Below are 27,784 nucleotides of genomic sequence, written 5' to 3'. Positions count from 1 at the left end.
AACCTGCTATGCTGAGGGCCACCGTTAGTCGTAGCATTGCCCTGGAGGCACCCAGAAGCAGCACAAACACGGAACATCGCAGGCCAAACTGACGGTGCGCCATCATCAGCGGTCCGGGCTTGTGCACAAGTGAATTGATTTGGTGCCTTTCGTGCACGGTGGTCGGGTTTGTGTGTTCCGGACCGGGAGCGGAGAAGCTGGGTAGAGAAGCGTTCAAATAAATAAATTCCGCAAACTTTTGCCAACCATCCGCACCCTGCTGGCGGGGGGTTTTCCTTTCCGTCCCCATCCACCTATCGAAAACGTGTGAAAGCGAAAGGAACCAGCAGCACCAGAGATTCTCTTCGTTCGCACGTTAACTCCAAGTCTTGCGTAGAATGTCCTGCCAGACCAGGTTGCCGAGCTAAGTGGAGCAGTTTCATATTTGTGATGTTTTTTTCCCCCCCATACTTACTGACCCTCAGGTGTGCTTGTGTGTTTGTGCGTTCATGTCCTGATTTTATTGTGTGCTATAATCCTTGGCTGGAAATATTTGCAGACGAGCGATCTTAGCTCTCAGTCGAATGGTGTTACTTACGTGAACAGCAGTGACCCAGTATATTTGTATGCGAAAATTTCCGTTCTCGCCGTGCAGCATCATCACTTTTCCTACCATCTCGAGTTTAGTTCACGTGCGATATAGGAAAGCCCTCGTACTAGTACCTCGCTGATAATGGAATTGAAACTGTGTGTAGTGCTACTTAAAGTAGGGTAAAGAGCAAAAAGTAAAAAAAATATCAACGTTACCATACCCTGCAGGATACAGGTACCTGGTTCAATGGTACTTCTTCGTCCGGTGCTATACCGTACGAGGCAGAAGGAACACGGTATCTGCTGTGGAAAAATAATAAAACAGTCAAAGGGGGATGATAAGGTCCTCCAGAACCGAGCCTTCTCTTGCTCGACCACGCGGAGGCCGCCGTTGCTCCCCGGTCCTGGCTTGGTGTCCTAGAAAAAAACGGGGGGAAAAGGCAAAGAAAAAATTAAACCATACTCGTGCTGGTATGAGTGACACGGCATGTGTGTGTGTGTGTGTATTCGTGGCCAGGTGGACAGGCAATCAGATAAAGCTAGCTAAGTGTATTACATCAAAACTCGACTTGTGGCTCGGGGAAAGATTTCCCAACACACCGCGGGGGCCACCTCAAGTGGCCGGGGAGAGCTCGCGCGCGCACTTGTGTATGTGTATATTCTTGTTTGTATATGTGCATACACGTGTAGTGCCCCAGCGAAGTGACGTGAAGTGGAGCGCGGATCTCCCAAAGGATGTCTGTCCACACCGGTCCACGCGTTTACCTTAGGGTCTCCACGTTCACCCCTATCGCGCGTTGCATGGGTTTTCCGATCTGGTGAAGAATTAGTGGGGTTTATGTTTCCTTATTTCCTGTCTAGTCTCATTCTAATCCTTCCCCGATCCCGACGGCCAACCGGTACGTGCTGGGACGAGCAAATTGATGTTATCGAGAGTCCTTGGGCTTTAGTGCTCGGGGAATTCCAACGAAGCCAAATTCCCGATGGTCATCGAGAAGAAAAAAAGAGTAACGGTCTAGAAACCGTTACTTCAAACATTCAATGAAGTCGCACAGTGGGTTAGGAAGCGTAAAAAGAATTTAATTATTATTTTTACTAAGTTACGAATTTGAGACAACACAGACACACAGTTTAATAGTCATATAGTTTAATGCATTTACTTCCATCGTTCCCATGACGCCCTCTTTACCAATCAATTTTCATCTACATATGTTGAACATTTCACCTTATTTTGTCGCTTTCTTGTGGCTCGAACTACCACATTGTGAAAAAACGCAATGATGAAATTGATCGTTGATCTTTGCAAAAAAGTTGGATCTAGCTAAAGCGGAGTAAGGTAAAAAAGAATCAAATAAAATTAGAGTTTCCCAATAGTTAAAAAAAATCTTTCCCTGAATCAAAATTCGAGAAAAATATTATTGAGGTCAGAGGGAAATAAAATAATTCCTTAAGGATAAGCACGATTCATCCACCTAACATCTTTAGATGAATCATGGTGTGCCTCCTACGCAGAAAGATCTTGTAGGATAGTGTTGAGGGGGGACGATGGAGCGAGACAATGCTTGGAACAAGGATTGGAACCTTTTATTTTATTTTATTTTATTTATTTTTTTATTACAGCAGCATAACCACGGTCCTGATTATGGTGTAAATACCTAGTATTGCGCTACAAATGCCGCTTTCCTCATGTTGAGCAACGGATGTCGTGTGAACAGTGCAGCTACATTGTGAGGGAGGCGGGGATAGAGGGAGAGAATGTGTGCTTGTGTCTGCAACCGACACAAGGATCAACGCGCGGCGCTGAGCAGTGATTGAAGTGCAAAAGTGTGAAAAAGAAGGAAGCAAGAACGTACGGAAGTGGCAAAAGGACGTGACAAAAGAGTCGGAGAAACGGAAGCTTTAAATAGAACACCATTATTACATCGAAGCAGGTGGTGACCGGGTCGCAACCATGACGAAGGTCCTTTAAGCGAAACTAAACAAAAGCAAAAACAACAAGAAAATCTAACACAACAAGCAAAAGCACAATCGATACAATTGCGGAAGAGGATTCTGGAGAAGAGAGTGAAACGGAAAAAAGGATCGAAAAAGGAGAGCTGAAGCAAGCAAGTGGAAATTGCTGGATTATTTTGTGACAAAACTGTGCGCCGGGTGAAACTCTTGGATCTATTTTTCCCACCTTCTTCAGTCGGTGCTATCGCTGAGCAACTTAATTTGTAGCTCCCGTCGGGAGCGCCAGCCGATTGGGGAATTTTCGTGTTGATTGTGTTTGTTCGTGGAAGTGAGGTGTAAAATGGTTCCAACAAAAATGTCCAGGAGGTAAAGTACGAGCAGCAGCATCCTTGTGTAGAGGCTATCAATCACACTCGGAAACATTGCCTAGTGTGAAAGAAAAGAAAAGAATTATAAAAGGCAGTTTTGTAAAGAACAAAAATATATGAGTAAATAAGTGATAAACCCCCGAACTATTACATTCCACTTCACTTGGTTGCGAAAGTGAACTATACTAAAGACCGAAACAAATAACATACCAAAGTGTTACAGAAGAAGACAATTTTTAGGAAAAATAATCAAAAACCGTTGCACAAAACAACACAAAACACAAAAAAGTAAATAAACAAACACAAAAAAGAAAACATGGGTTGTGAACTTACAAAGCTAGCGAGCAGTAGCAATGGAAGCAATTCGAAGAGCAACAACGTGCCGAGCCTGGACGCGTGCGGGCCCCCGCCGGTGGACAGCCGGTTGCCCCTCACCGCCAAACAGAAGTACACGATGGTGGCCTCCTGGAAGGGCATCAGCCGAGCGATGGAGACGACCGGAATCACCATGTTCATCAAGTGAGTTCAATCAAGCGCTGCACATACATGCAGCGACCTGGAGTTCGCTAGAGTTAGCTCCAGTCCCTGTCCGGGGCTATGCTAGGATCAACCCAGGCAACCATCCCCAACTCTCATTAATAAGCACCACAACAAGGCCTTCTGGTCTGAGCGCTGATGCATACACCACGGGAGTCCTCAACGGTCGTGGCCATGTTTTGTCGTCATCCTATGGCTCCAAGCATTCTCTGCATTTGCCGAGGAGAAACAGAACAGAGCAAATGGACAGGACGACCTAACCACTCGTGGCTTCACAAACCCGGCTTGCCAACTCCCCCATCGTCCGAAGGCGCCGGTCTATTTGTTCCGGACATCTTTTCTCCCGTGTTAGACCCCGAACTGCCGCCCAGCTTAGGTGGAGTTTGTTTTATTCCATCGGTTTTATGTTTCCGCCTCGATGACGTTGGGCGTATGCGGTCTTGCAGGGAACCCGGGCTAGGGCATAGCAAATACGGCCATATTGCGGCACCCTCGTTTGATGGAGCGGAACATGTCCACAAAACTTGGGTACCAATAAATCAAACGGATCCAACCGTGCCCGGGCTCCGGGAGTGGTAGGGTTTGTTGGACCGGTGAAAAATTAGCATGTAATCAATAAACCGATAGGGAAACCGGACCGAACCTCCGTCCGTGCGGAGGAACGTTTTATCGACCCTTCTACCCCCACCTCAGCACCCCGGAGCGGAGGAAGGTCACCATCGTTTGTAGGGTGCGATCCAACGTCATACCATTTCGGGTTCGGCTATCGACTCCGGCGCCCAGTGCCATAAACAAAATTGATTTACTATAATTCGACTACTGTCGGCGGCCGGTTTGTCCCCAAACCGCCAGGACGTCGACAAAGTCCTAAAGAAAAAAAAAACAACAAGAAAAAAAAGAAACAAGTAAAACGAAGCGCGTTTTGTTTTACGACCTTTCCGAGGGGGTTCGTTTACCGTGTGTTTGGTTGAGCGTGTGTTGGTAGGTCCTTCGGGGAGCGCATTTTCCAGGCCGGTCGGATGGTCTATTTTTACATCTGCAACGTTGCGAACCTTATCCGATCGCGTCCCGGAGGGCTTATGTGCGGCCGTGTCCGTAACACGATGACGTATGACCGGGACTCAACTGGTGCTCAAGTACTGTCGAGCTTGTACTTTTCCTCTCCCCCTCCCGGGGCATTTTACTGCATGGCGCTGAAAGTCACACGCTTTACAAATGGGCTTTTCGCCGATTATTTTCAAGCCTCCATCGATAAAATGTTAAAGGATACCGGTAAATGCCTCACATGAATTTATCTGAGATTATTAGTTGTTGTCGGAGGGTTACAGCTTTTAACAAAATATATAACATTTTATCCTTGATCCCTTAATGCTTCAAATAATAGATGGAACCGAAGGGTTGAACATATTTTTAAAGGTTGTTTTTTAAATATAAGTCTTATAATTTGATAAGCTCCATTGTTACATCCTGCAAACTGGAGAAAAATGTTCTTTTTTCTTATCTCCATATAATTTAATTGAAGCATACACTTTTCTTTGCTATACAATTCTATTTCTGGTATTTGTTTATACCGTAGCTAATAAAAGAGATGTAAAGTATACAAACAAATAGTCGACTTTCAACTTAAACTATGATTTTAAGAAGTTGGTAATTGAAGTCCAGAGCAGTTCAAACTATTAGATTTTTGTCATTGTTGTTTTTTCTCAAACCTTTAAAGGAATCTCACTTGTCCTAATGTCGTAAGTGAAGTATTTCCCAGAGTAGAAAGTCTATTCTTTGAAAGTTCGAAAGAAAGAAACCAGACTAAATGTATAGAAAAGTAAAGCCTATAAACTAGTGATAAGTAGACCCTACCCAAAAGTAGAACTTTGCTGCACTGAAGCAGATGCTAAACTTAACAACATTATTGGGTCGTATCGTGAAATTGGATTCCAGCGGCATATGCTGGGAGGGGCTCCATGGTGCACTACAAGTATACGACCTCCAACTTCGATTAACATTCAGCACGGCCGAACGAGCACGTGAAACCTCATGCAATATTCACGCATCCCTTTTGGCACCTTCGCACTCACTAAACTTTCCCAGTGTCAGTTCCACTAACCAGCTTCATTTTCCCCACCCGTCACCCTCGTGCAGGTTGTTCGAGGAGCACGCGGACCTGTTGAACATGTTCGCCAAGTTCAAGGAGCTGAAGACCAAGGAGGAGCAGGCCACCTCCGAGGAGCTACAGGAGCACGCGAACAAGGTGATGAACACGCTGGACGAGGGCATCCGCGGGCTGGACGACCTGGACACGTTCTTCGAGTTCATCCATCAGGTCGGCGCCTCCCATCGGCGCATTCCCGGCTTCAAGCAGGAGTATTTTTGGGTAATTGCATTAGAGAGGGCGGGCGGGCGCGAACGCCACGCGGTATTTAATTGCCCCTTGAGGCGCGAGGGAGTTACGGGGCGTCCCAATCGATGGGTTAATTGAATCTCGTAGTCCCACTTCGCTCATTTCCGGCGCAACGGAGTTTTTGTTTTTGTTACAAGCTGTTCGGCTCGAACTCATTTGGTTTGTCTTTCTTGTTTTCTTTACCCCCTGGCACACAATTCGCAGCGCATCGAGGAACCGTTCCTGTCGGCCGTCTCGACCACGCTCGGCGATCGCTACACGCAAAACGTCGAGGGTATCTACAAGCTCACTATCAAGTTCATCATCGAAACGCTGGTGGCGGGCTACGAAGCAAGTGCCAACAACAACGTCGACAGCACGACCACGTCCAGCAGTACGGCGAAGGTGGACGACTCGAAGCGGGCGTCCTGAGCGCCCTAAACGCATCGAGCGGGCGCCGGTTTTGCAAGTAAAAAAACGCGAAAAAGTAGAAGGACATTTTCCAAAACACTCCACCCCCCCCAAAGTGGTGATCCTATTCGGGCGTTTTTTTTTTGTTTTTCCTATCAACTTTCGCACAAAGTTTACAATTGATCCGTTGGGATGGTTGGCAGCATCGATGGGAAAGCTTGCGACACGCCACACCGTAGGACAAGAGGAACCTGTCGCTTTTGGAGTAGAAAACCATTTCGGAAAAAGTCCTAGCGCCCTCCCCCAGGGGGTATATGGCCTGAAGGTACATTATCGAAATCGTCGTCCCCGTCGTTCGCCGTTAGACAGAGCATTTGTAGAAGTAATCGTGTCGTGTAGAGAGCTCCCTTGTTGTCTCGTGAGAGGGAGAAGGCACGGTACTGGCAGGGGGCCGGTTGTTTGGATTGTCGGCCCTATTTGTCGGTACAAAATATCATTTAATAGTGAGAGGAAAAGCAAGTGTTTTCCAATCGGCGGTGTGATTTATTTTATGTCTATTTATTTTTGAGGGGGACCAGCTCCCCAAACCGTGGGCCGAACGAGTGACTGTTGGATTGAAGTGTCCTGAAAAAAAAAACAGCTTCGAACGTCAGCATGCGCGCTCGAGCACATGGCAGGACAATTGTGGAATCGTCGTGGGCATTCCGCAGCATTGACCGTTGATCATCAGCCTTAAAATGAAAACAAAAAGAAAAGAAAAGAAAAGAAAAAATTACATAAAATAATATGAGTATGAATAACGATAATACTAGTACTGATAATAAAACTAGAAGCGAAAAGTAGTTCGGACAAATGATACCGATTGCGAATGCTATCACCGTTGCTCTGCACGAAATCATCAAGCAGAGCAGAAGAAAATCATCACAAAGAATAGAACAAACTTAAGAATTCACATATTAAAATTATAAAAAAATAAAAACACGAACACACTTACACCGACACCACACACAAATATATTGGTTAATAAAAAAGATGATAGAAGCGGTGAAAAAAGGGGCAAAAGCGAGCAATCGAAAGATTGATGGAAAAGATTATTTAAAAAATACAAGGGGGCGATGCAAGATAAATCAAGAAAGATGTAAAAGGCACAGCATCGGATATTGCGTAGGACGGTGGAGGAATAATAGAAGGGCCGGAAAATCAGGAGCAAATTATAGCAGAACATGAAAGGCAATGCATCATTGGAAACACGAATCCTGCGCCCCCGGGGGCGGGTAGTAACCGCGTTGCCAACCGGAAGGTAAAACTGTAAAACGGTAAAGATCTCCGGATATCGTCGTAAAATTAGAGTGCATCGTCGTCGTTGACATTATCGGTTGATCGTAAAACGCTTTGTAGGTGCCCTGAGCAACCAGCGATAAGATTACTAAGGTACGTTAGAGCGTGTATTTGTATGTGTGACTGTGTGTATGGGTATGCGTGTATGTGTGCGTGTGTGTGTGTGTGTTAGTGTGTATGTGTGTGTATGAGCCATCGTCCCCATCGTGTGTGCCTGCGGAAGTTATCCAGCGTAAATCTGGGATTGGTTGGGCTCTTGTGGCCAGTGGCTTTGGTGATGTTTTGTAGGTTCTAGGTATGTTTTATATTTTCCATTTTATTAGTTTTGCTCAATCATTGCAAACGCTAAAAAAATGTACCTTATGTTGTAGCTTTACGATCGTTTTCGCACGGCTGACGGTTGAACGATCGATCGCGGGAGATCCTCCTTCAGCAGCATGCCAAAAAATGCTTCGTACAGTAATCGAAATAAGTGCGATAAGTGGTGTTGCAAATGTATCGTTTGCTCGGTGATATTATAGTTTGATTACGTTGGCTTATCCGACAAAGCGTAGGTGATGCCGGTTTCAAATCGATTCAATAGTCGAAGAGTAAATGGCAAATTGGATGCATTTTGAAGGGAAGGGATGAAACAAATTCGTAAAATTTAAGATTTCTCCGTTGGTTACTAGTCAAAGTTGTACCTTGCATTTAGCGCAAATAATTTAAACGAGAAAAACCAGAGAGAGAGAGAGAAAGAAGGACAACTAAAACCCGCACAAAACCAGGCATCGTTTTTTGAGTGAGTCTAGTCTGACCTTTTGTATTCGCGTAGCATTCCTCCATAGTCATAGTAGCGGCGAGTAAATAGCGTTAGCCTAAAACTTAGGGCGGTATACCTGCCATTCGGTGTGAATGCAGTGATAGAAAATGGCTAGTAACAAATAAAAAACAAAGGAGAAAAACCAGCGGATATCTGCAATCAGAGCGTTAGTAGCATTTCCATCAATCATCAACCAATGGCTAGGCGAACCATATAAGTAGTTAAATCGATCAAACCAAACCCAGTAAGTAAGAAATATGGAATAGGAAATATCCATGTGACCGTCGGTCGTTTAGAGCGAGGAAAACAAGAAAATGATGAAGAATAAAAATCAGGTTCCATCAAATGGTAGGGTCATTCGTTACCCGTAAAAACAACAAGGATCCTGTTAGGATCGGTCGGCAGCTAACGGGCAGCAGCAGTGCCGACGCAAACGTAGATGAAATTTACTGTTCCAAACCGGCGTAGTCGTATAAAGTAACGAATCAAAAAAGGAAACAAATATACATAGAGAGAAAAAAAAACACTTGTAGAACGGTATTCAAATCTGTAGCGAGAAAACGGGAGGAAATGATCAAGCATTTTTATACAAACCGATCTGACGCTTGACACAAGTTTACCGCATCGCATTTGTGCGAGAAAGGCGAAAAACCAACCCAGAACCAGAACATCACGCGCCGGAAGTTACGCCGGCGTGCTACTCAAACACGTGGTAAACACAATATGGATGAAAAGATATGATTGTACAATAAATGCAAACAACGGACAACAAAATGGAAGACCTAAACATTCTGTAACAGAAAAAGAATACAAATTTCCAGTTTTACAGCGACGAGCTTTTGAAATGAGTAACACAAATTGGCAATAATGACGTCACCATTGTTTCGTTAGGTTTTCCTTTAGGAAAAAGCATTCATCGGGAGTACTTATAGTAAGGAGATGCGCTACATATTCACTCCATTGAGGGCAAAACTAGTACCGGTGCCTAGATGCCCTTAACCGAGATGTTTTTCTGTTTCGTGCAAAACAAAATGAAAACAAAAAAAAGAACAAGCTCCTAGAGGAAACTCAAATCACATGGATTGCAAACCAGCCGCATTCCGCGGTCACATCCTTTGGGCGAAAGAAGCAACACACATTGGGCAAGGACATGAAAGGACAAAATGGAAACAAAAGTCAAGGCTGAATCTCGCTTTCTTGCTCTATTAAGGAAGCGGGAATCTTCAAAACAGAACCTCAATTTCTATTTTCTATTGTTTTTGATCCTGTTTGCAAAGCATATAACAAACCGAAAGCACAATCTATAACGTGAACCTTTAACGTAGGGTATTTTTTCAGATCTTCATACAATGCTTCAACAAACATACAGTTCATCATATAATAAGGTCAATTAGAAGGTAACAAACGACAGAAAAAGGACACGGGCCCGCACGGACAAGGTACACTCCATGCTCTCTGGCTCTAGGATGGAGCATGTGAGATCAAGGAATCGTCCTGGTTCCAATATAGGTCAGCTGCAGTATGGAGAATGTATGATTTTGAAGCAGGTTTTTTTTCGTCATCTTTTCCCACTACTCCACGACAATTTGAATCCAGAACAAGGGCTACACGTACAAATAACGAGGGTTACACCGGAGTTGGGCGGAACCGCAAAGGGCAACCCTTAGACCATTCAGTATTCCATGGTTTCCGTGAACGAGCGAGGAAAATGAAAACCAAACACATAATCTGTATCTGGATCAAACCAAATCAAGCGAGCAATCTGTCGTAAAATCCATCACTTGACATGAAATATTATACCGATTAAAAGAAATGATATTGTATTGTACAAGAGTATAGTAATAAAAATATTTCGTAAATGTGCTTTAAAACTACGTATTCGATGTGGGTTTTTTGGTGTTAATAATGATGACTCAACATGTGGAAGAATGTAGCGAAAAATAAAATTTCAAACACACCACTAACCGTCTTTTTGAATCATTGAACAAGATTACTAGAACGAAGCAATCCTGCTTAGCAAGTACAGCTTCGATCTAGTAAGCTTAGCCGAACGTGAAAAAATGGAATGTCATTTGACAGTTCCTTTCTTCGAATTCAGTTGTTTATAAATATTGATACGAACTGAATTATTTTGTACGTAAGGTTTTTTGTTACGAATGAATTTACATACGGATTTCCTGTTCAATTAGTTCAGTGCACACTGTTAACCTTATTACGTTCTATTGGTATTCGATTTGCGTTAAAATTAGTGTCGTTTGATGCACATTTAGTTTGGCTAATTAGATTAGCACGCTTTACATACGCTGACCCGAGAACTGTGCTATTTGTGAATGTTTCTTTAACAAATGATAGACTTATTATAGCCGACCTGTTTCGGGGGTTTTTGTAATGTATTGTGCATTAGGCCGATATCATCCACCGGATCGGAATTGCACTGGGAAACCTAGGAGACCGTGGAGATTTTTTCGGCGTATGAAGTTTGCTTCAATTTCGATCGCTTTTCGCGTGCCCAAACTCGCTGCGCGAAGTTTTGTTTTGCCTCTCCACGACCTCCACGTTCTGCTGCCCCGTCCTCGTCGGTCCATATTTGCGCTATTGCCAACTTTTGCCGCCGTCTTCGCCGATCGAATCGCTAGAGCTACGCGAACCGTCGTACCGAGCGGCGCACACGGGCAAAAGCGGCTGCACGTCAGCAAATCTGTTTGCTCAGCGATAGCGTGTTCTGTTGTGCGGCGGCCTTTTGGAAAACGGTGTCACGTTGGGACAAAACGGCGCACGTCGCAATAGCAAAACATCGGAGCCGACGAAGGCGAAGGCCACACGGAGAAGGACAATTACTTTCGGTGGCAGTGAACTTGCGATAGACCTACGGAATTAGTAAATTCTTTTTGTGGATGCCGTGTAGCGTGTTGTGTTGATAAACTATACAAGGAAATTATATAATTTTCTATGCACCAGGTCGACCCGGTACGGATCGGGAGCGCGTACGCGATAACAGGGGCTTCGTCGCTTGTGGACAACGTTTCTTGTGCCGCTCGGTTCACGTGGTAGACGCCGTAGGGCGGGTTATCTTCGCATCCGTATAATAACACGCCAAATCCACGGATCTTCTCCTGCCCAGCATGATAAATCCCGTGGAAGCCCTAGCCAGGGCGAGTGGTGCCTCGGCGCCCGCAATCCGGCTCATTCTATCCGTCCTGCTTGGTAAGTGTGTGCTCGGAGTAGGATCGGATTTTACATCACCACTCGTGGGGCTTGCAGCATGCTGCATGCGTTATGCGGTGCGTATGCGTCTCGAACATATCCCCACCCCGCATCGGCCGCAGCCAACGCAACCCAGCGCGTACAGTCGAAAGCGAAGCAGAAAGCCTTGTTACAGGGTTACGTCGTCGTCGTCGTCGTCGGATGAAATGTGAAAACATTCGCTAAGCCAGGCGCCTCGTCGAATGATATAACGCATTAGGGCTTTCTCGTCGTACGCGTCATCGTGCGAGAGGAAGCCGGCTCTTGGATGAACGTCGTGGGCTTGGTGGGAATGTTTTCCTTTTTAATTCTACCTCCCTTACCCCGACCCAACCGTTTATCGATTGAAAGCTACATATATATTTTTAGCACTTTTATATTTAACGTCACTCTAAATGCTGAACTCATATGCTTTTTTTTCTCTCTTCTTCTCCCTTTTTCCTCGCTTGCAATTCTGCATGTTCCGAAAAAAAAATAAACGCGCGAGTGCAGCATACCCACTGGCACTGTTCTATCGGCAGCTGAAGGGTGGGCCGACCGTGCGGAACCTCTTCATTGCCTGCACCGGCGTATCGATCGTGCTGTTCAACTATGGCACCGACCTGTACCACAGCATGCTGGCCGTGGCGGTGAGCTTCCTGTGCAACACCTTCCTTCGCACCAGCAGCCTGATGGTGCCGGTCAGCTTCACCTACCACATGGGCTACCTGCTAATCGGTGAGTGCACGCGGTGACCCGATTCTAACCGGGCATTTGTAGGCTCTAGCCATTGATTTAAACGAGCTAAAGGTTCTAGTTATTTCTTTCGGAAACATATAGGATGAAATTGTTTGAATTTAATCGAATAAAATGAGGCATTTTTATTTTTGAATCTTCCTTTTCAAGAATTTATCCAATTTACAAATTACGTTGATTTAGAATAACATTGAATTAGTTTATATCTACTATTTACCCGTAATGGTCATTGAAGAGACCGATTGGACTTTAAAAAAATTTCGTTTTACAATAAAATTTAAATCAACGTGTAAAAAACGAATAAAAGAGGAATATTAATTTTTTTTAATTTTGCTTATACTGAACTGAAGTTGAGTAGAAAAAACATAGCACAAGATATCAGTAGATATTTCTTGCTGGAATCTTTCAGCTAAACTGCTTGTTGCCTATTTCTCTAACGATTGTTCTTTCTGCTCTCCTGCAGGATACTACCACACCACGAGTGACACGTACGACATCAAGTGGACGATGCCACACTGTGTGCTGGTGCTACGCCTCATTGGACTGGCGTTTGATTTATCCGACAGCCGGAAGAAAGAAGCCGCCGGCAAGTCGGACGACAAGTGCATCCCAACGCCGACGCTGCTGGAACTGATCGCGTTCACCTACTTTCCGGCCTCTGTGCTCGTTGGGCCGCAGTTTAGCTTCCTGCGCTACCGGCGCTTCGTTGCCGGTGCTTACGAGCCGCACACTCAAGGTGCGCCCGCATACGCCACAAAGAAGTTCCTCCAGGGCGTCTTCTATCTGGTGGTGAATCAGGTCGGCACGCAGTACGTGTCCGATGCGTACCTGATGTCGGACGAGTTTACAGGCGAATCGCTGTTCATGAAGCACATCTACTTGGGCTGCTGGGGTCGGATCACGCTGTACAAGTATATCTCGATCTGGTTGCTGGCGGAAGGTGCCGCCGTTCTTTTTGGTAATACTGTGTGGTGCGTTAAATTCCGATAGAAGGCAATAAATGTATTTTCTTCGCATAGGTCTGACGTACATCGACGCCAAACCCGGCGAGCGGGAGTACAGCTCGGACGAACTGTCCGGTTGTAGCAACATCAAGGTGGGCGTGTTTGAAAACACCAGCAAGTACGGTCACTACGTCGAATCGTTCAACGTGCAGACGAATACGTGGGTCGCCAACTATGTCTACAAGCGGTTACGTTTCCTTAACAACCGCATGCTCAGCCACCTGGGAGCGCTGTTCTTCCTCGCGATCTGGCACGGTTTCCACAGCGGCTACTACGTTACATTCCTGATGGAGTTCATGGTCATCCATATGGAGAAGGAGGTAAGAAAGGCGCTGAAATCCATCCGGTTAGGAACGATTCAAATGGTGTTAATCGCTTGTAGGTGGAGCCGATTTTTGCCAAAAATGAAAAACTGCAGAAACTACTGCAGCAGCAGCCGCTCCTGCGAGCGCTCGTGTTTATTGGCCTAAAGTACTATACCATCGTCTGGGCCGGCTGGTGCTTGGTACCGTTCGTATTTTTGAGCTTCAACAAGTGGTGGCACATCTACACGACGGTTCGCTTCACCGGTTTCATCCTGTTCATCGGCGGCAACGCGTTCCTTCCTCCGCTACTCCGAGCCGTCCTACCACGATCTTCCTCCTCTTCTTCCGCGCCGAAGACGACGGCCACGCCAGCACCAGCGAACTCCCCCACGGACACTTCCGCCGGCCCGGCCACAAAGAAGGACGATTAAATCCGGCTCTGTCCCTCCCCCTTAAGGATCGGATCTCGTTTTTTAACAAATCCAAACACGTTTCGAATGATTCTAGTTTACTATCGATCTTCTATACTGCTTTCTACCACCGCACCTGGCCCAACTAAACGTATGTTCACCATCTTTCCCTCCCCATTCCTTGCCGTCAGTCGATGATTGGGTGGGCGAAAGATAGAACGAGATCCCGCTTAGAGCATCGTCGCGGCGGAGGACATTTTGAATGGAACCTTTGTTTTTTTTTTATAAACCTATTGCTTCTTACCCGTTCATATTAAATCAATTGTGCAAACAGTTCATCTGCTGCACGAGCGTGTGTGTGTGTGTGTGCATATGAGAGTGTGCGTGTGCTCAATAAGACAAACAAACAAACAAACAAAAGTATATTCGAAGCCATCCTCTTGTGCATGTTGAAACGTTTAGCAAAACAAAAAAAAAACACATAGTCTACCAAACTGATTGTGGGCTAATAAAATAAGCGCAATTAAAGCAATTACCGCAGAACGAGCGATGAGTAAAACAAATCTCGATGCAGCAACTGGGTCGCGGCAGGAAAACGAACCAAACGGAACCGAAACCCCTTTACGACAGATTTGGACTACTTTAAAACATCTGTTTCATGCTTCCTTAGTTTCCATTCTGTTTTCCCTTTTTGGTTCGGGTTTTTATAAGCAAACAACACTAACTTTGCCCTTTCCCACATTTTTCTTTCTTACCACGAAAACGCATTAACATTGACAAGGAATACATATTCTACACAAAGCCGGGGTTGAGTTTAGCTGCGATGCCAACCTCGTGACTTGCGTGGAAGGTAAAGCAGTCAGAGGACGGAACCGAACGATGGTTCAATTTTAGACGATCTATCCTAGAATAAAGCAGTACTAGTCATATTCTTCGATTCGAGCGACATGATAAAAGTTACATAAAATACAATCTACTTTCTTTCTTTTCCGGGTTGTTATAGAGGATTGAGAAAATATATTCGGTTACAGAACTGGAAAAATAGCAATAACAATGCACGAGGAGATTACGTGTGGAAGCGTTTATTCTCTTCCCTTTACCTAAACGATAACATTTCACGATCAGGATTCATCGTACGTTTCTGATGTGGGACTATAAATACACACTGTATATTAACTGGATAGTTTCCCGAACGTTCGTTTTTAATTCCTGTCCCACTTTAATTCCTGATTCCATCTAAAAACTCATACTGAGATGACGTAGTAAACCAGTGTTCGTTAGCTCAAGACAATTTTAAAAATACCAGATTAAAAAAAGGAACCCGTTCAATTGTTTTAAGTAGGCTCATCTAAAATAAAAGCATGTTCGCAGGGATGTTTGTTAGAAGTGTTTCGCACCACTCGTCTTGTCGATGTTTGATCGTGCTGTACGCAATATGGCTCGCTGCGTTGCAGATCGGCACTGGCGTTTGTTTTTGTTTTGCTTGGCAATGATTTTTACGTTCTTTGAAAACTTTTTAGTTACAGAAAGCAATAAGTTGCCGGGAGGCCCCTACTGGGAACCACCGCCCATTTGAAATCTATACTGTCGCTCCAAAAGCTCGATCTCGGCCCAGATGCTGCGTACCTCTTTGAAGAGCTGCAAATGGAGAAAAGAGACTAGTATAAAACAGGAAATAAATCCCTCGAGTTCACTACCATACCATCGATAGCCAGTTTTCGTCAGCGAGCAGATCATTCAAAATGACCGTCGGTCCCTTGGAGGAATCGTTAGAAATCTGCTGGTTGACGCGCTTGGCGCACTCGACAAACATTATGTACTTCTGGTGGCATATCTTATGCAGCAGCTCGAAGCGGCTCGAGCAGCCCCGGCACAGCTGTAAATTCTTCTCGTACTGAGCCGAGTTGGAGCTCGTCGAGGTACCCAGTGTGGCCACGTTGTACGTTTGACCCTGGAGTACGATTCGGACGGCGATGCCAGGCTGATGGCACGCCACACACAGCGGCTGCTGATGATGTTGCTGGTGGCCTAGCTCATTCATAATGTCGTACGCCGGGAAGGTGGCTAACGAGGTGATGATGTGATGCGACCAGGGCGTTATTTGAATCAGCCGCTGGCGACGATCTTCCGTTAGATTGTCGATCGTTTTCACCCGCGACAAGAAGTAATCATCTGTGGAAAAAATGGTTGGAAATGTATATGCACGTCGCGCCTCGCTTGAACCAAGATCTCCTCCTACCTTGTTCTTGTAAAATTTCCTTCAGGAAGTTCGAATCGAGCGCCTGCGATATGAGCGTCTGTATGTACACCTCGAACACGTCCTGGTACGCCTTCGTATCTGCCATAGCCGTCTCCCGGAACTGCTGATGGTCGAACGACCCGTCCGCACCGCTACCCAGCACCATTTCGCTGCGCATAAACTCGACAACCGTTTCCATCTGGTTGTACACGCGGAACCGGACGGGGATCTTTACGTACAACTTTTTCGATTCCGCATTCCACGCGGCGTACTGCAAGGAGAGCAAAACAAACAGTTGGGAAATGAAACTGGGAAAAAGGTGAGGAGGGGAGCGAAGAACCGCATACTTACGGTAGATACATTTCGATGGAGCACTTTTCCGGTCTGATCGTCAAATGCTTCGTACTTTTGCAGCAGCGTTTTACCGTCAACGCGCCATATCGCCGGATAGTCTTGCATTAGCTCGGACCGGATGGCGACAAAGTCTCCCGTCTGATAACGATTCCGGGGTATAAAATAAGGAAAGAGTCATCAGAATCATTAGAATCACCATGAAATTTTTAAGACTGCCGTTTTAACATTTACCTGAAAGTCTTCTCCGCTTTCGGTCGAAGGAACAACAGGCTGGGTGTTCTGGTTGGACGCCGGTGCACTGTACGTTTGTTGCTGTTGGATACCGTACTGAGTAGGCATGTTATTGTTCGTTGGCGACTGCGACGAGTAGATGTTGTTGGGCTGCGTTTGCAGGTTCCCCATTTGTTGCTGCTGGTGGTGGTGCTGATGTTGCTGCTGGACACCGGCAACAGACTGCGCTTGCCGTTGCATCGAGGACTGAGAGTGGAGCATATGCGATTGTGTTGTGTGCTGATTTTGATGGATCTGGCTCGGATGGTGATGGCTTGCAGGAGGCGCGTTTGGTACCGCGATTTGTTGATGCTGTTGTAGGTTGGCCTGAGATGGTGTATGGCCTGACGAGGCAGCAGCATGGGAACCACCAACATTGTTGTGGTTGTTGTCCTCCTCACTACTGTACTCGTAATCGCCGGCTATACCAGCACCAGCAACGGCAACTAAAAGAAACAGTAGTTAGCAAGCGCATTAGAGAACAGCTTTGAGATGAACGTTTCACAAAAAATGATAAAAAAGCGTGCAACAAAAGCCGGATAGAGATTGTGCAGTTTATCCTAACTACCTTAAACTCGAACAACAATTACCATCGATTGACGCATCGGTGAGTTTGTGTTTTCCGGAATATTCGTAGCACAGCACATTTTGAATCGAAGCGGTTGTGGCACGATGGACGTTCGATCGCGTAGGTGTCGTTGATTTCGGTTCGCCAGGCATGGGTTTTGTCGTTTCGTCGAACCACACGACGGAATGGTGCACGGGAAAATGTGAAGCAACGGAATGAGCGGTTAGAGCGGGGAGGCAGTGAGATGAAGGGCGTAGAGGTGAGATTTAGTAGTGTCGTGGTGATGGTTGGTTGGTCGGTTGCGCGAGTGCCGGCATGAAAGGTTAAAAACTAAGGTTTAATCCTCGTCCCGGTTAGAGCACATTTAGCACACTTGTCGAAGATCCTTACACTTGAAAAGCAGCACAGTGGGAATAGTTTTGGGGAGACTCTATGGGCAAAATCTGTCTTGGCTAAATAGTTGAAATTGCTTCTTGCATATTTTTTTTAATCTACAAAAAGGAATAAAAAATTATTGAAATCACATAATCGAGTATGGTCCCGCTTGAAATAGGTTTCGTTGGAAGTAAAACAATTGAAAAAAAATAAATCGCAACAAATCACAACGTTATCGCAGAGGGCATAATCTTTCGGAAATAAGTAAAGACACAAATAAACCATCTAAGGTCAATTTGAAGGAAAAGAAATAAAACAAACTATAAGAGTTGAGCTCTCGATAGACATGACAAGTGTTAGCATCGGAGCCAGTGTCCGTTTCGTGGCTCGCACAGTTCGCAAGAAGGGGCTTAGCATGCGCACTATCACCCAATACGAACCTGACAATATATTAGAGCGACCTTTGCCCCGACCCAGTGTGCCAGTGGTGCTTTTTCTTCCTCGCCTTCTGCCTCCCGCCATCCGTTCCTCATCATCATCAACATCGTCCTGTACGGTAGACAAAATAAAGTTAGATCGTGCCAACAAAACAATGAAGGAGCTTAGCCAAAAAAAGGTCATCACAATACCTTATCCTCCGCCGGCGTCCAGGCCGGATCGGAGTCGGAATCGTTGGCGAATTCAGCCGGTTCTTCCACCTCGTCGAGTACCCGTCCGGTCGCTTTCGAGCCGCCCAGTATCTGCTGCTGCAATTCGACGGCTTTCGCCTTTGCCTTCCGGTTGGTCGTTTGACGGCGTTGCGGTACAACGAGTGGATCGGATCCTGCCGCCAAAATATCATGCGGATTTATCGTTGATAAATTCAATTGATAACTAATAAAAAATAAGTAGCATTAAAACGATACACTCTCTTACCGAAAGGCGACGTAACTATAGCAACAGCATCATTTTTCTGCAACAACAGTCAACAGGAATTCGATTTGGCATACCTACCGGTGGACCGCCGTATCCTTACCAAGCGAACGATCGCAGCAACATTAGCAACAGCTCTGAGGGACTATGTTCGGATACCGGAACGTAACAGAAGTAGCAACCCGTACGGTCTTGGGAAACCACAGACGGACAACGACCGAATATGATGTACAGCTAGGCCATTGCAGTCGTAAGGAAGGTATGAAGGAACGCACCACGATAGATTGTGCCAAAATTGGGCATTTTATCAATCAATTAGGCGGATATTCTTTCGATCAACAAGGCGATCGAAGGTTTTCTGATGTGCATGGTACGAGTTAATAAATTTCCAACCACAACACATGATCAGTATTTTCCAGTTGAAAAACAAATAAAACAATAAACAAACATCGTACAAATTCCTCTGCCCCCGGGGTGCTACCTCTGTTACGCTTTTTGGTTTCTCGCTCTTTCACACACGCACACACGCACAAACATTCGTTACTTATATTATACAATAAATTATCGACGTCTTTTTTATATCTTAAAATCAAAGGCTTTATATTCTCTTCACAAATTTCATACCTCCCTCAGAGAATTCACAAACGGTTTCCACCAAATCAAACTAATCTCCCAACCCGGGCTGGAGAGTGTCGAATATATGGAAATAGTAACCACAAACGCGATATTTGACACGAAATGTAAGTAATGTCCTTCTCTAGTGTCCCCATCTTACGCCCCCAGTGGTGTGCCCTTTAAAGCTATTTGTCCTCTCTGGCTGCCTCGATTCCTGCTTTATATAAATGACTCTCTCGGTGAAATTCGACACTGGTAGTTTTAAGAAATAAACAAAGATAAACATAAAACATGAAAAACTACTATGAGAATTTGCAAAAGATCCTTCTTTCGGATCATCTGATCCTGCTAATACTACACCACTGTGTACTGCAACTAGACAATTTGTGTATTCGATCGCATTATGGCATTTGATACGATTTTGTTCGGCTTTGCTCTTTCCTCTACTCTAAATCACCCTAGTTTGATTTTGACTCACATATTCCTGCTTGCTTGAAGTGATCACCTGATCCTTTGCTACATATTGTCCCAGTGGTTGTTCTTCTGTTAGTTCACGTTACACTACAGCCTATCGGTTCCCTAAGAACCAAAAATTACACGCGGTATATACAAGGACACGATTATTTATGTTTACGTTTAATCCACATAAACGAAAAACAAATTGGAGAACTGTGAAAGGACAACCCGCAATCAACGGTTGTTTGTCTTTTTTAGTGTCGCGAAGTTAGTTTTAGTTAAGAGCTACGGTAGTCAGGCAGCAGTAATAGAATAACAGTTTGCATCAAGCGTACCCTCTTTGTCATTAGCCCATTATCCAAACAGTTTGTGTAGTGAAAATTATTAAATACACCGTACGAGATTCAATCGTATAAATAATATTTCCCGCACCGATCGACAGATAAAGAGAGCGCACTTTTTACGAGCGAGAGGAGAATCCGTTTGCCCATCATGACGAAATCTTCCTACGTATATCACAGTGTTCACACCAACAACAGCCACTGCCAATTGGCTCTATATGAGTATTGTTTTTCTACGGAAATAATTTACAATAGTGCACGAGAAAGCTGCCATAAACACAATCCCGTTTTCACCAGGTTTTTGCGTTTGTGCTGTGTGCTGAAAATGCGGCTTGTGACTCGGCGTCAGTGCCTAGAAGAACGAATAGAAAACCATAAAACTAAAACTCGCTTGAACGGTTTTGCCGCTCGGGCCGATCGACTCTGGTAGCACCCCTTTTGTGTTGCGTTGTGGGACAGGCAGACCGGAAAATGTACTGGAGAAACGAAAGGGTAACAGGATACCGGAACACGTTCGAAAACAAATACATATTCTCGAGGAAGCAATTACGGAATCGCTGGTCGTGTGAATATGTGCTTATTAGGTTTTAAAAAATCATCATCCCGTAGCTCTCGCTACGAGTCTGATTGCGAGTAAATCTTCCCTACGACGGCAATGGCACATTTTCGTGAAACAAAAATGGAAAAACAGGGTGGAAGATGATTGAGGAAAAAAATGGAACGAGGGAAGAAAGAAAGTCCAGCAGCAACACCAGCACAGAACATCACAGCAACCACGGGAGAGCAACAGATGGATTACCACCGTTGCTGCTGCCTCCTTAGATGCAGATCGTACAAACTGAATGCGGCAGCAGCATCGACCACTTGTTGATGGTGCTGCTGCTGGTGTAGTTGCTGCGTTTGCTGTTGCTGATGCTGCTGCTGCTGCTGGTGCTGAAGATGTGGATTGTGATGGAGATGTTGCTGCTGCTGTGGTTGCTGATGATGTTGTGTTTGGTGCACATTGTGCTGATAATAGGACTGCTGTATCATGGCATGCTGCTGTTGCTGATGTTGCTGCTGCTGCTGGTGCAGCTGATCGTGCTGTGGTACAGGTAAGGGACCAGCAGCAGCATGGGATGCTGGTAGTAAGAGCCCACTACTAGCACTCCCCGCTGCCGCCGTCGACAGGGAAAGCGTATTGCTTTCGGCAACGGACGACGAAGGGTGCGTTTGTTGCTGTTGCGTTATCGAAAGTGTCGGCGAGGCGGAGGAGGTAGGATTGGTCAATTGTTGTTGTTGTTGTTGCAGAAGTTGCTGTTGCTGAAGGTAGCGCGCCTTTTTCGGCAAGTTTATGGGGACAACAGTCGGAGTTGTCACCGGTATCGTTTTGCTAGCATCATTCGCAAGGTTTATTTGATCTTGCTGAGCACTTCCGGCGGCGGGAGGAACATCCCCCGGAAATAGGGTGGTTGTATTCGTACCTTCACCAGCTTCGCCAGTGGTCGCCGCAGGATTGTACTTTCTTTTCCGGTTCGCATCGGTCTGTTTGGTAGCGGCGGTATTGTGGTTATTGTTGCTGCTGGGAGTCTGAAGAGCGGTAATACTGTAATTAGACGATTGGTTCTCACCCTCACCACCTTGCATGCCATCGGTACCGTTACGCACTTCGCGCTGTTGTTGTTGCTGCTGCTTGAGACGCTGGTCGCCACCATCGCCTGTCGGCGTCTGGCTATTGTTGTACTGTGTGCCTCCCTTCGGACTGGATGCATTCGTACCGCCGGCTGCTGCTGATGTCGCCGCAGCCGCTGTACTTTTGGGGACATTGGATGATGTAGCTGGGGCTGGTCTCGACCAGGCCGTTTTACGGCCGGGTCGGTTGACCGGTGGTGGCGATCCTTCGCGCTCACCCTGCAGAAACTTCAGGTAGCTGCCCATGAAGCCCTTGTTCATATTGGCCGGGATGTTGAGCTTCTTAAGCGTATTGGCCACCGTCACGGTACCGTTGTTGTTGTTCGTCCCATCCGACGCTCCGCCCGCTACCTGCTGCTGCTGCTGCTGCTGTCCTACGGCAGGTTTCGAAACGCTGCCATTGTGCTCTGAAAGAAAGCCAAGTTCCTCCTCTATATTCGGTACGACTACCTTATCGTGGGATGTGGGGCCGGACGAAGACCATCGCGACCGTTCGTCTTCGCTCCTGGACGCGGCATTCGCCGATGGCACGTTCAGGAGCGTCGTGTACGAAGGGCATGATTCAGTCGCCAGTGGCGCCGTCCCGGCAAGCATTTCGCTGGGAGCGAGAGGCACGAGTGAGGAGCTTCCGGTGGTGGTCGCTCCATCCTGGTGGAATGGGGCATGATGGTAGTAAAGATGGGAGTGCGATGAGGAAGGAAAGAAAGAGGACGACGAAGATGAGGGAGACGAAAACGGAATCCTGCTACCCCCACCGCTGCCAACGACGAGCCCATTTGCAGCGCCATAGTTCCATCGCTGCACCATTAGATCCGCCGCCGCTGCCGTTGCCACGCTTCCGCCACTGTCGAGTTCCGTTTTGATAGGCACCGGTTCTACGATCCGTTCCTCGTCCGGCCGTTGGTGGGTGATTCCGTTCAACTTAGACGCCTTTGAGTCCGTCTGCTTTTTACGTCTCGATTTCGATCCACCCCCCTCCGACGCAGTCCCTTTTGGAGGTGGTTTTGTCTGCTCCGTACACTCTTCCACCGTCGGACGTTGGAGGCTTTTCACCATGACCATCGGGTCGGATCTAACCGTATCGCTAGTGGACGTGTCCCACGAGTGTCCCTGATTGTGGGCAAGATGCTGTTGCTGCGGTTGTTGTTGTTGTTGCGCACGGGTTATCACGGATGGATATGCGATTTGCCCACCGATCTGATGCTGTTGGGCACCGGAAGGGGAGTAGAACGAGTAGGCACCGGACGCCACCGTGGGTGGTGAACCCTTCCGGGATGGGGTGTTATTGCACGTGAGAACGGCGCTAGAGGACGGCGAGGAGGAGTAATCGGAAGATACCCCTGATGAAGTGGACGATGTGGAACCGGCCGCTGGCGAGGATGGGGGCAACCGAGACGGATGGTTTACCGCCTGCGACGCGGAGGAGTTGGTGGAGGCTGCTGCGGCGGCGGCGGCGGCAGCAGCAGCGGCCATGGCAAGCATATGGTACGGGGCATGATGCGGATGGGCAGAGGCGTGATGGTGGTGGTACGGTGGAACGTGCTGCTCCGCCGTCACCCGTGTGTCACCCGCTGCGGAGGAAGGAGGACCCGGGTTGGAATCATCCCCTCCGGCCGGGTCCCCCAGGGGCCCGCTACTACTACTACTACCATAGCTGGAAGAAGACCTATACATAAGAGAGGCACTAGTGCTGGCTTGCTGCTGATATTGCTGTTGCTGCTGTCCGCTGATACTATTACTATTATTACCACCACTACCATTACTACTGCTACTACTATTACCACTATTAGCTGCGTTTCTACTCAGCTTCGACTGAAGGCTATCCGTCATCGAGTAACTGATCGGCGACGATTGCGGCTGTCCCGTACCCTGCGGTGACGAGCCTCCTAACTTCCCCACCCGATCCCCTCCGCAAGGGGATCCCATCGAGGGCGGTCGCACTTTACTTCCCCCGAACTGCAGTATCGCCGTCGGTGGTGAATGATTCGTCGAGGGTCGTGGCACCGTGAAGTGATTTAGCGGATGATGATGATGATGATTATGTTGTACATGTTGCTGTTGCTGCTGCTGAGGAAGCTGGTGTTGATGCTGAAGAATATTGCCAGGGGAAATGGACTGTTGTCTTGCTTTGCTCTCACCGACATGTGTCGCCCCAGAGGTGGTCGTGCGTACATTGGAGGAGGAAGAGGAAAAGTACAGCGTTGCCGGTCCACCGTTGCCGATTACGAGCGAGGGTGATGACGGTGTGGGCGAGGGAGAGGATAGCGATGGGACACGAGGGGAAGACGAGGAGGAGGAGGAGGCTTGATATTTGTAGTCCAAACGCTGGGATGATGAACCACCAAGCTGTGGTGTCGGTAGGAGCGAAGACGAACCAATGCGTCCGCCGCCACTACCGATCGTGTTGTCGTTGCAAGACTTACTCATACTGGAGTACGCTCCGACGCCATGCGGGGATGATTCGTTCACCGCGTAAGGGCTGCTGTTGGCTCCACCGGTGCTGCTGCTAGTGCCCGCCGACGGTGAAAAGTAGCCACCCGCCGATGAACCTCCGGCTGATGGCGGTGGTGGAGGTTGTCCGACCGTCTTCGTGACGACGTTCACCGCTGGCGAAGAGGAACGACCAGCTGCTACCTTTCCGGCCATTGAAAGCAGCTGGTGTTGTTGTTGCTGCTGCTGCTGTTGCTGCTGTTGTTGCTGTTGTTGCTGCTGTTGTTGTTGCTGGTGGTGATGATGTTGTTGTTGCAACGCGGAGTTCGTGTAGTGTGTGCCAAAGTTTTCGTACTTCGTGGTGACCGTTGTGGCCGCTCCGGGGGCGGCGTTGTTGTTCGACGATGGACTCGATGGGAGCACATTCTCGTGGGGCATGATTCCGAAGGGGCTCGGTAGCTGGTTGTTGTTCGTCTGCCACGATCCGGCGACACTTCCCGTTCCTGTTGCATTCGTTGCACCACCACTGTTTGCCGCAGCCTGTTGCTGCTCGAAGAAAGTCACCAGCGTTTGCTGATGCTGTGCCATCGTTGACTGGTAGTTGTCACGAAGATTATCCACCTGATGGTGCTGCTTGCCGACGGCGGCAGCGGCGGCCGCAGCAGCAGCCGCGACGGCCACCGGGCTTTGCGCCTGCACCAGCACCTGTCGATGCTGGGCGTTGATGACGCTACTGGTGCCACTAACTCCGCCACCGGTGCTGTTCGTGCTGTAATGGGCCGGCTTGGGGTTACTACTGGCCGCGGCCGCATGATGGAATAGAGGGGTAAATACTGCGTCGTAGCCTGTCACGCTGCCCGGCGAAAGAAAGCTGGGCGGATTGAACGGCGTACCGGTGGAACCGAGGGAAGTGGTGTGGGCCGCCTGAAGAAGTAACTGTGAGGTCGTCGAGGGTACGCCGGCGACTGTGGCCGCAGCTGCAGCAGCGGCTGCATTGTGATGAGCTGCTAGACCGGCCGCGGCCGAACTTCCGGCGGCTGCCGCGGCCGAAGCGAGATGATGATGGAACTCACCGCCTGCCGCACCCGGTATCCGATTGTACGTGTACGACCACGGACCGACGGGATCCATTTTGTGTGACAACGTTCCTTTCGCTCGATCCGCTTCACGAGCCTCAAACACTAGGGCTCTGGAACAATGTTAGTACGATTCCAAACGGACGTTGCTTTTGTTCCTGCGTTCCACTGTTTATCGCACTGACCCGGTAGGTTGATTTTAGTACTCCACACAACCTTCATTTATGGCATTTCGGAAGCTTTTTTGGCGCCAATTTTAAACCGGCGTTGCACGCTGCGTTTGTTCCTGCAATGAAACGAACCGAAACGAATCAATCAAGCAGGCCGGAAAAATAGCGATATGTGAAAAGGACGACTTTTTTCCTTGCAGGGACAATGGATATCAAAAGGATTTATTTTTATATATATTTGGACGGCCAGGTCGTATTGTAATCAAAAGGATTTATATTGGAATAGGATTTCATTCGCTGGGAAACAATATACCACATATAAAACCACCTTTCGTCCACGATTAGTGTTTTCAATTTCTCAAACAATTTAACAAACAAAATTGATTGTAAATTGTTTTTAAAATTGAATTTGGTGCACAGAAAAAATCTTAAATAGGAAGAGATTTAACAAAAAGCTCTATTTAACAAACACGGTTAAAATTATGTTTTTATACTAAAATAATGTTCCTGTATGTTTTGTTTGGGCTGCTTAAGCATCGCATGCCGTCAAGGGTTGATTTAAAACGCATTGTTCGACCAGAGAAAACATTTGCGTGTCGTCCTTGTTTGTTTTGCTTTTCCTACATTGGAAAGGAACATGGTGGAGTAATTTCCGATGGAATTTATGGCACAGAGGTTTTTTTGCCTGGATCTAGATAATTGATCATAATTGTTTGTTCCATGCCATCACTGCATTTTAGCTCACTTTTCACACTTTACCGATGGGCAAACATATCGCAAACATAATCCCGGATTTCAGTTACAACAAAAGGATTCTTCGCGCACAGACACGTATACACGCTCGTCAGGTTGCCCTTCCCTGTGTCGCACGCATATGTTTTCTTCCTTTTCCTCCAACAAACGCTTGGGTATATCGATGCACCTTTGCGTGGGGAAGGTTACATACGCGTGATTTTAAAAACGCATTGTCCCCGTTCACTATGCGTGTGCGTTTGTATGTGTGAGTGTGTGTGTGTATCGTCACGCCGTCGCATCGATGCACATCCGCCACCACCCGCCCTCCAGGTTCTCCACGAATCACCTGTGACCGCGAATGTGCTGTTGGTGGGACGGCGGAGGTGGGGAGAGCTGAAGCGTTTTCTTCCTTTTGCGCAAGCAGGCGAAGCGTTTTACGCGAACTCACGCGCGATTTTGCGGGCGGTAATAGTAAATGGAGCTGCCGTGTGGTGGTGAGGCGCCAAACTAACCTCCGGTCACTGCCACCCCCCGACCAACCTGGTCCTTTAAGCACACCCGCTGATCCTGGCAATTGGTGATTATGAGAAAGATGCTGGCCGTCGCCGTCGGCACGTAGGCATTCACTACACCGTCTGTCCTGCCGCAACCACCACCGAAACTGTTCAGAAACAATGCTCTACAACAATTACAGCACTTTAATCCAGCACACGGTTTGACACCGACCAATTTTGTGCGCGAAATTAGGAACCACACCGCGCGTACTCTTCTTATTCGCACACTCGGTAAGTGCGTCTTTCAGCGAGACGTTCGCACAGTTCTTCGTGTCGTTTGCGTTTTCGTATTGTTGCTGGGTTGCCTTCCGAAGAGGAGCGGGGGGGAACCGTGTGTCGAACTAAACGGTGTTATTGCACGAAATTCACCAACTTTTGCCCGCAAATAACAGTCACCGTCGGTGGACGGCAACTTTCCGCAGCCGAAACGAATCTTACCGTGCCAAAACGGGCTGATTTTCCTGAGGTTTGGAAACGAAAATAGTGCGCCCCTTGTATCGCGTTTGCCTTCAAAATGTCCGCCGCGATTTTTTGTGTGTTTCTGAAAACTAGTGTTGGCAGTAAGACTCGGGGACTCGATCCCCTCGGCGGATTCTAAAGGATTGAGTCCCATATGACAGATTCGGATCAGTTTTGATTCGTTTGGGACTTGAATCAGATTTGATTTGTTTGGAACTCGATTTGATTAAATTCTCGCTTGGTTCTCAAACAGATAATCAAGATCAGCAGAAGTATTTACAGCAGTGAACCTCACATCGAAAATGTGAGGCATGTTGTTATTACGGAAAAATCTAAATATCAGGTATGGATTCCGGTTAGGATAAACGATTTCCAGAGCGGCATTGATTAGTTTACATCGTGTTGCGACTGTTCGATGGATTGCGATTCGGATTTGGAGATCCGGATCATAGAATGGAGTCGAATCGAATGACTCGAATTCCATCACTACCGCTTGCTTGAAAATGCAA

General features: G+C 47.1%; 4 protein-coding genes across 5 annotated transcripts; 2 read left to right on the top strand and 2 right to left on the bottom strand.

Annotated features, from left to right (window-relative positions):
• Window positions 1-2,406: 2,406 nt before the first annotated feature.
• On the top strand, window positions 2,407-7,266 carry LOC131271916 (neuroglobin-like). The gene is made up of 3 exons (XM_058273498.1): window positions 2,407-3,410; window positions 5,565-5,796; window positions 6,028-7,266. Exons 1-3 carry the CDS (start codon window positions 3,208-3,210, stop codon window positions 6,232-6,234), a joined length of 642 nt encoding a protein of 213 aa, XP_058129481.1. The 5' UTR covers window positions 2,407-3,207; the 3' UTR covers window positions 6,235-7,266.
• A 3,193-nt stretch (window positions 7,267-10,459) lies between these two features.
• Window positions 10,460-15,022, top strand: LOC131271910 (lysophospholipid acyltransferase 5). 2 transcript variants are annotated; one of them, XM_058273482.1, is made up of 6 exons: window positions 10,460-10,486; window positions 11,312-11,557; window positions 12,089-12,313; window positions 12,795-13,289; window positions 13,351-13,655; window positions 13,718-15,022. In XM_058273482.1, the coding sequence occupies exons 2-6, from the start codon at window positions 11,476-11,478 to the stop codon at window positions 14,069-14,071; spliced, it is 1,461 nt and encodes a 486-aa protein (XP_058129465.1). In that variant the 5' UTR covers window positions 10,460-10,486; window positions 11,312-11,475; the 3' UTR covers window positions 14,072-15,022. The 2 variants fall into 2 exon arrangements, with proteins under 2 accessions (XP_058129465.1, XP_058129467.1); XM_058273484.1 differs by lacking the exon at window positions 10,460-10,486 and adding an exon at window positions 11,111-11,230.
• A 100-nt stretch (window positions 15,023-15,122) lies between these two features.
• LOC131271905 (box A-binding factor) lies at window positions 15,123-27,338 on the bottom strand. Its single transcript, XM_058273476.1, has 10 exons — window positions 27,255-27,338; window positions 24,275-25,643; window positions 21,644-22,258; window positions 18,486-18,679; window positions 18,297-18,405; window positions 16,875-17,335; window positions 16,641-16,781; window positions 16,290-16,560; window positions 15,753-16,222; window positions 15,123-15,688 (listed from the first exon to the last, which is right to left on the bottom strand). Exons 2-10 carry the CDS (start codon window positions 25,410-25,412, stop codon window positions 15,602-15,604), a joined length of 3,486 nt encoding a protein of 1,161 aa, XP_058129459.1. The 5' UTR covers window positions 25,413-25,643; window positions 27,255-27,338; the 3' UTR covers window positions 15,123-15,601.
• LOC131271922 (uncharacterized) lies at window positions 20,861-21,326 on the bottom strand. The gene has a single exon (XM_058273506.1). The coding sequence runs from the start codon at window positions 21,182-21,184 to the stop codon at window positions 20,999-21,001; it is 186 nt and encodes a 61-aa protein (XP_058129489.1). The 5' UTR covers window positions 21,185-21,326; the 3' UTR covers window positions 20,861-20,998.
• Window positions 27,339-27,784: the final 446 nt, after the last annotated feature.

This window comes from Anopheles coustani, chromosome 3 (genome assembly GCF_943734705.1).
Source record: "Anopheles coustani chromosome 3, idAnoCousDA_361_x.2, whole genome shotgun sequence".
Lineage (NCBI taxonomy): Eukaryota > Metazoa > Arthropoda > Insecta > Diptera > Culicidae > Anopheles > Anopheles coustani.
The sequence above is the reverse complement of the archived record's forward strand: the minus strand, read 5'-3'. Positions and strand labels throughout refer to the sequence as shown.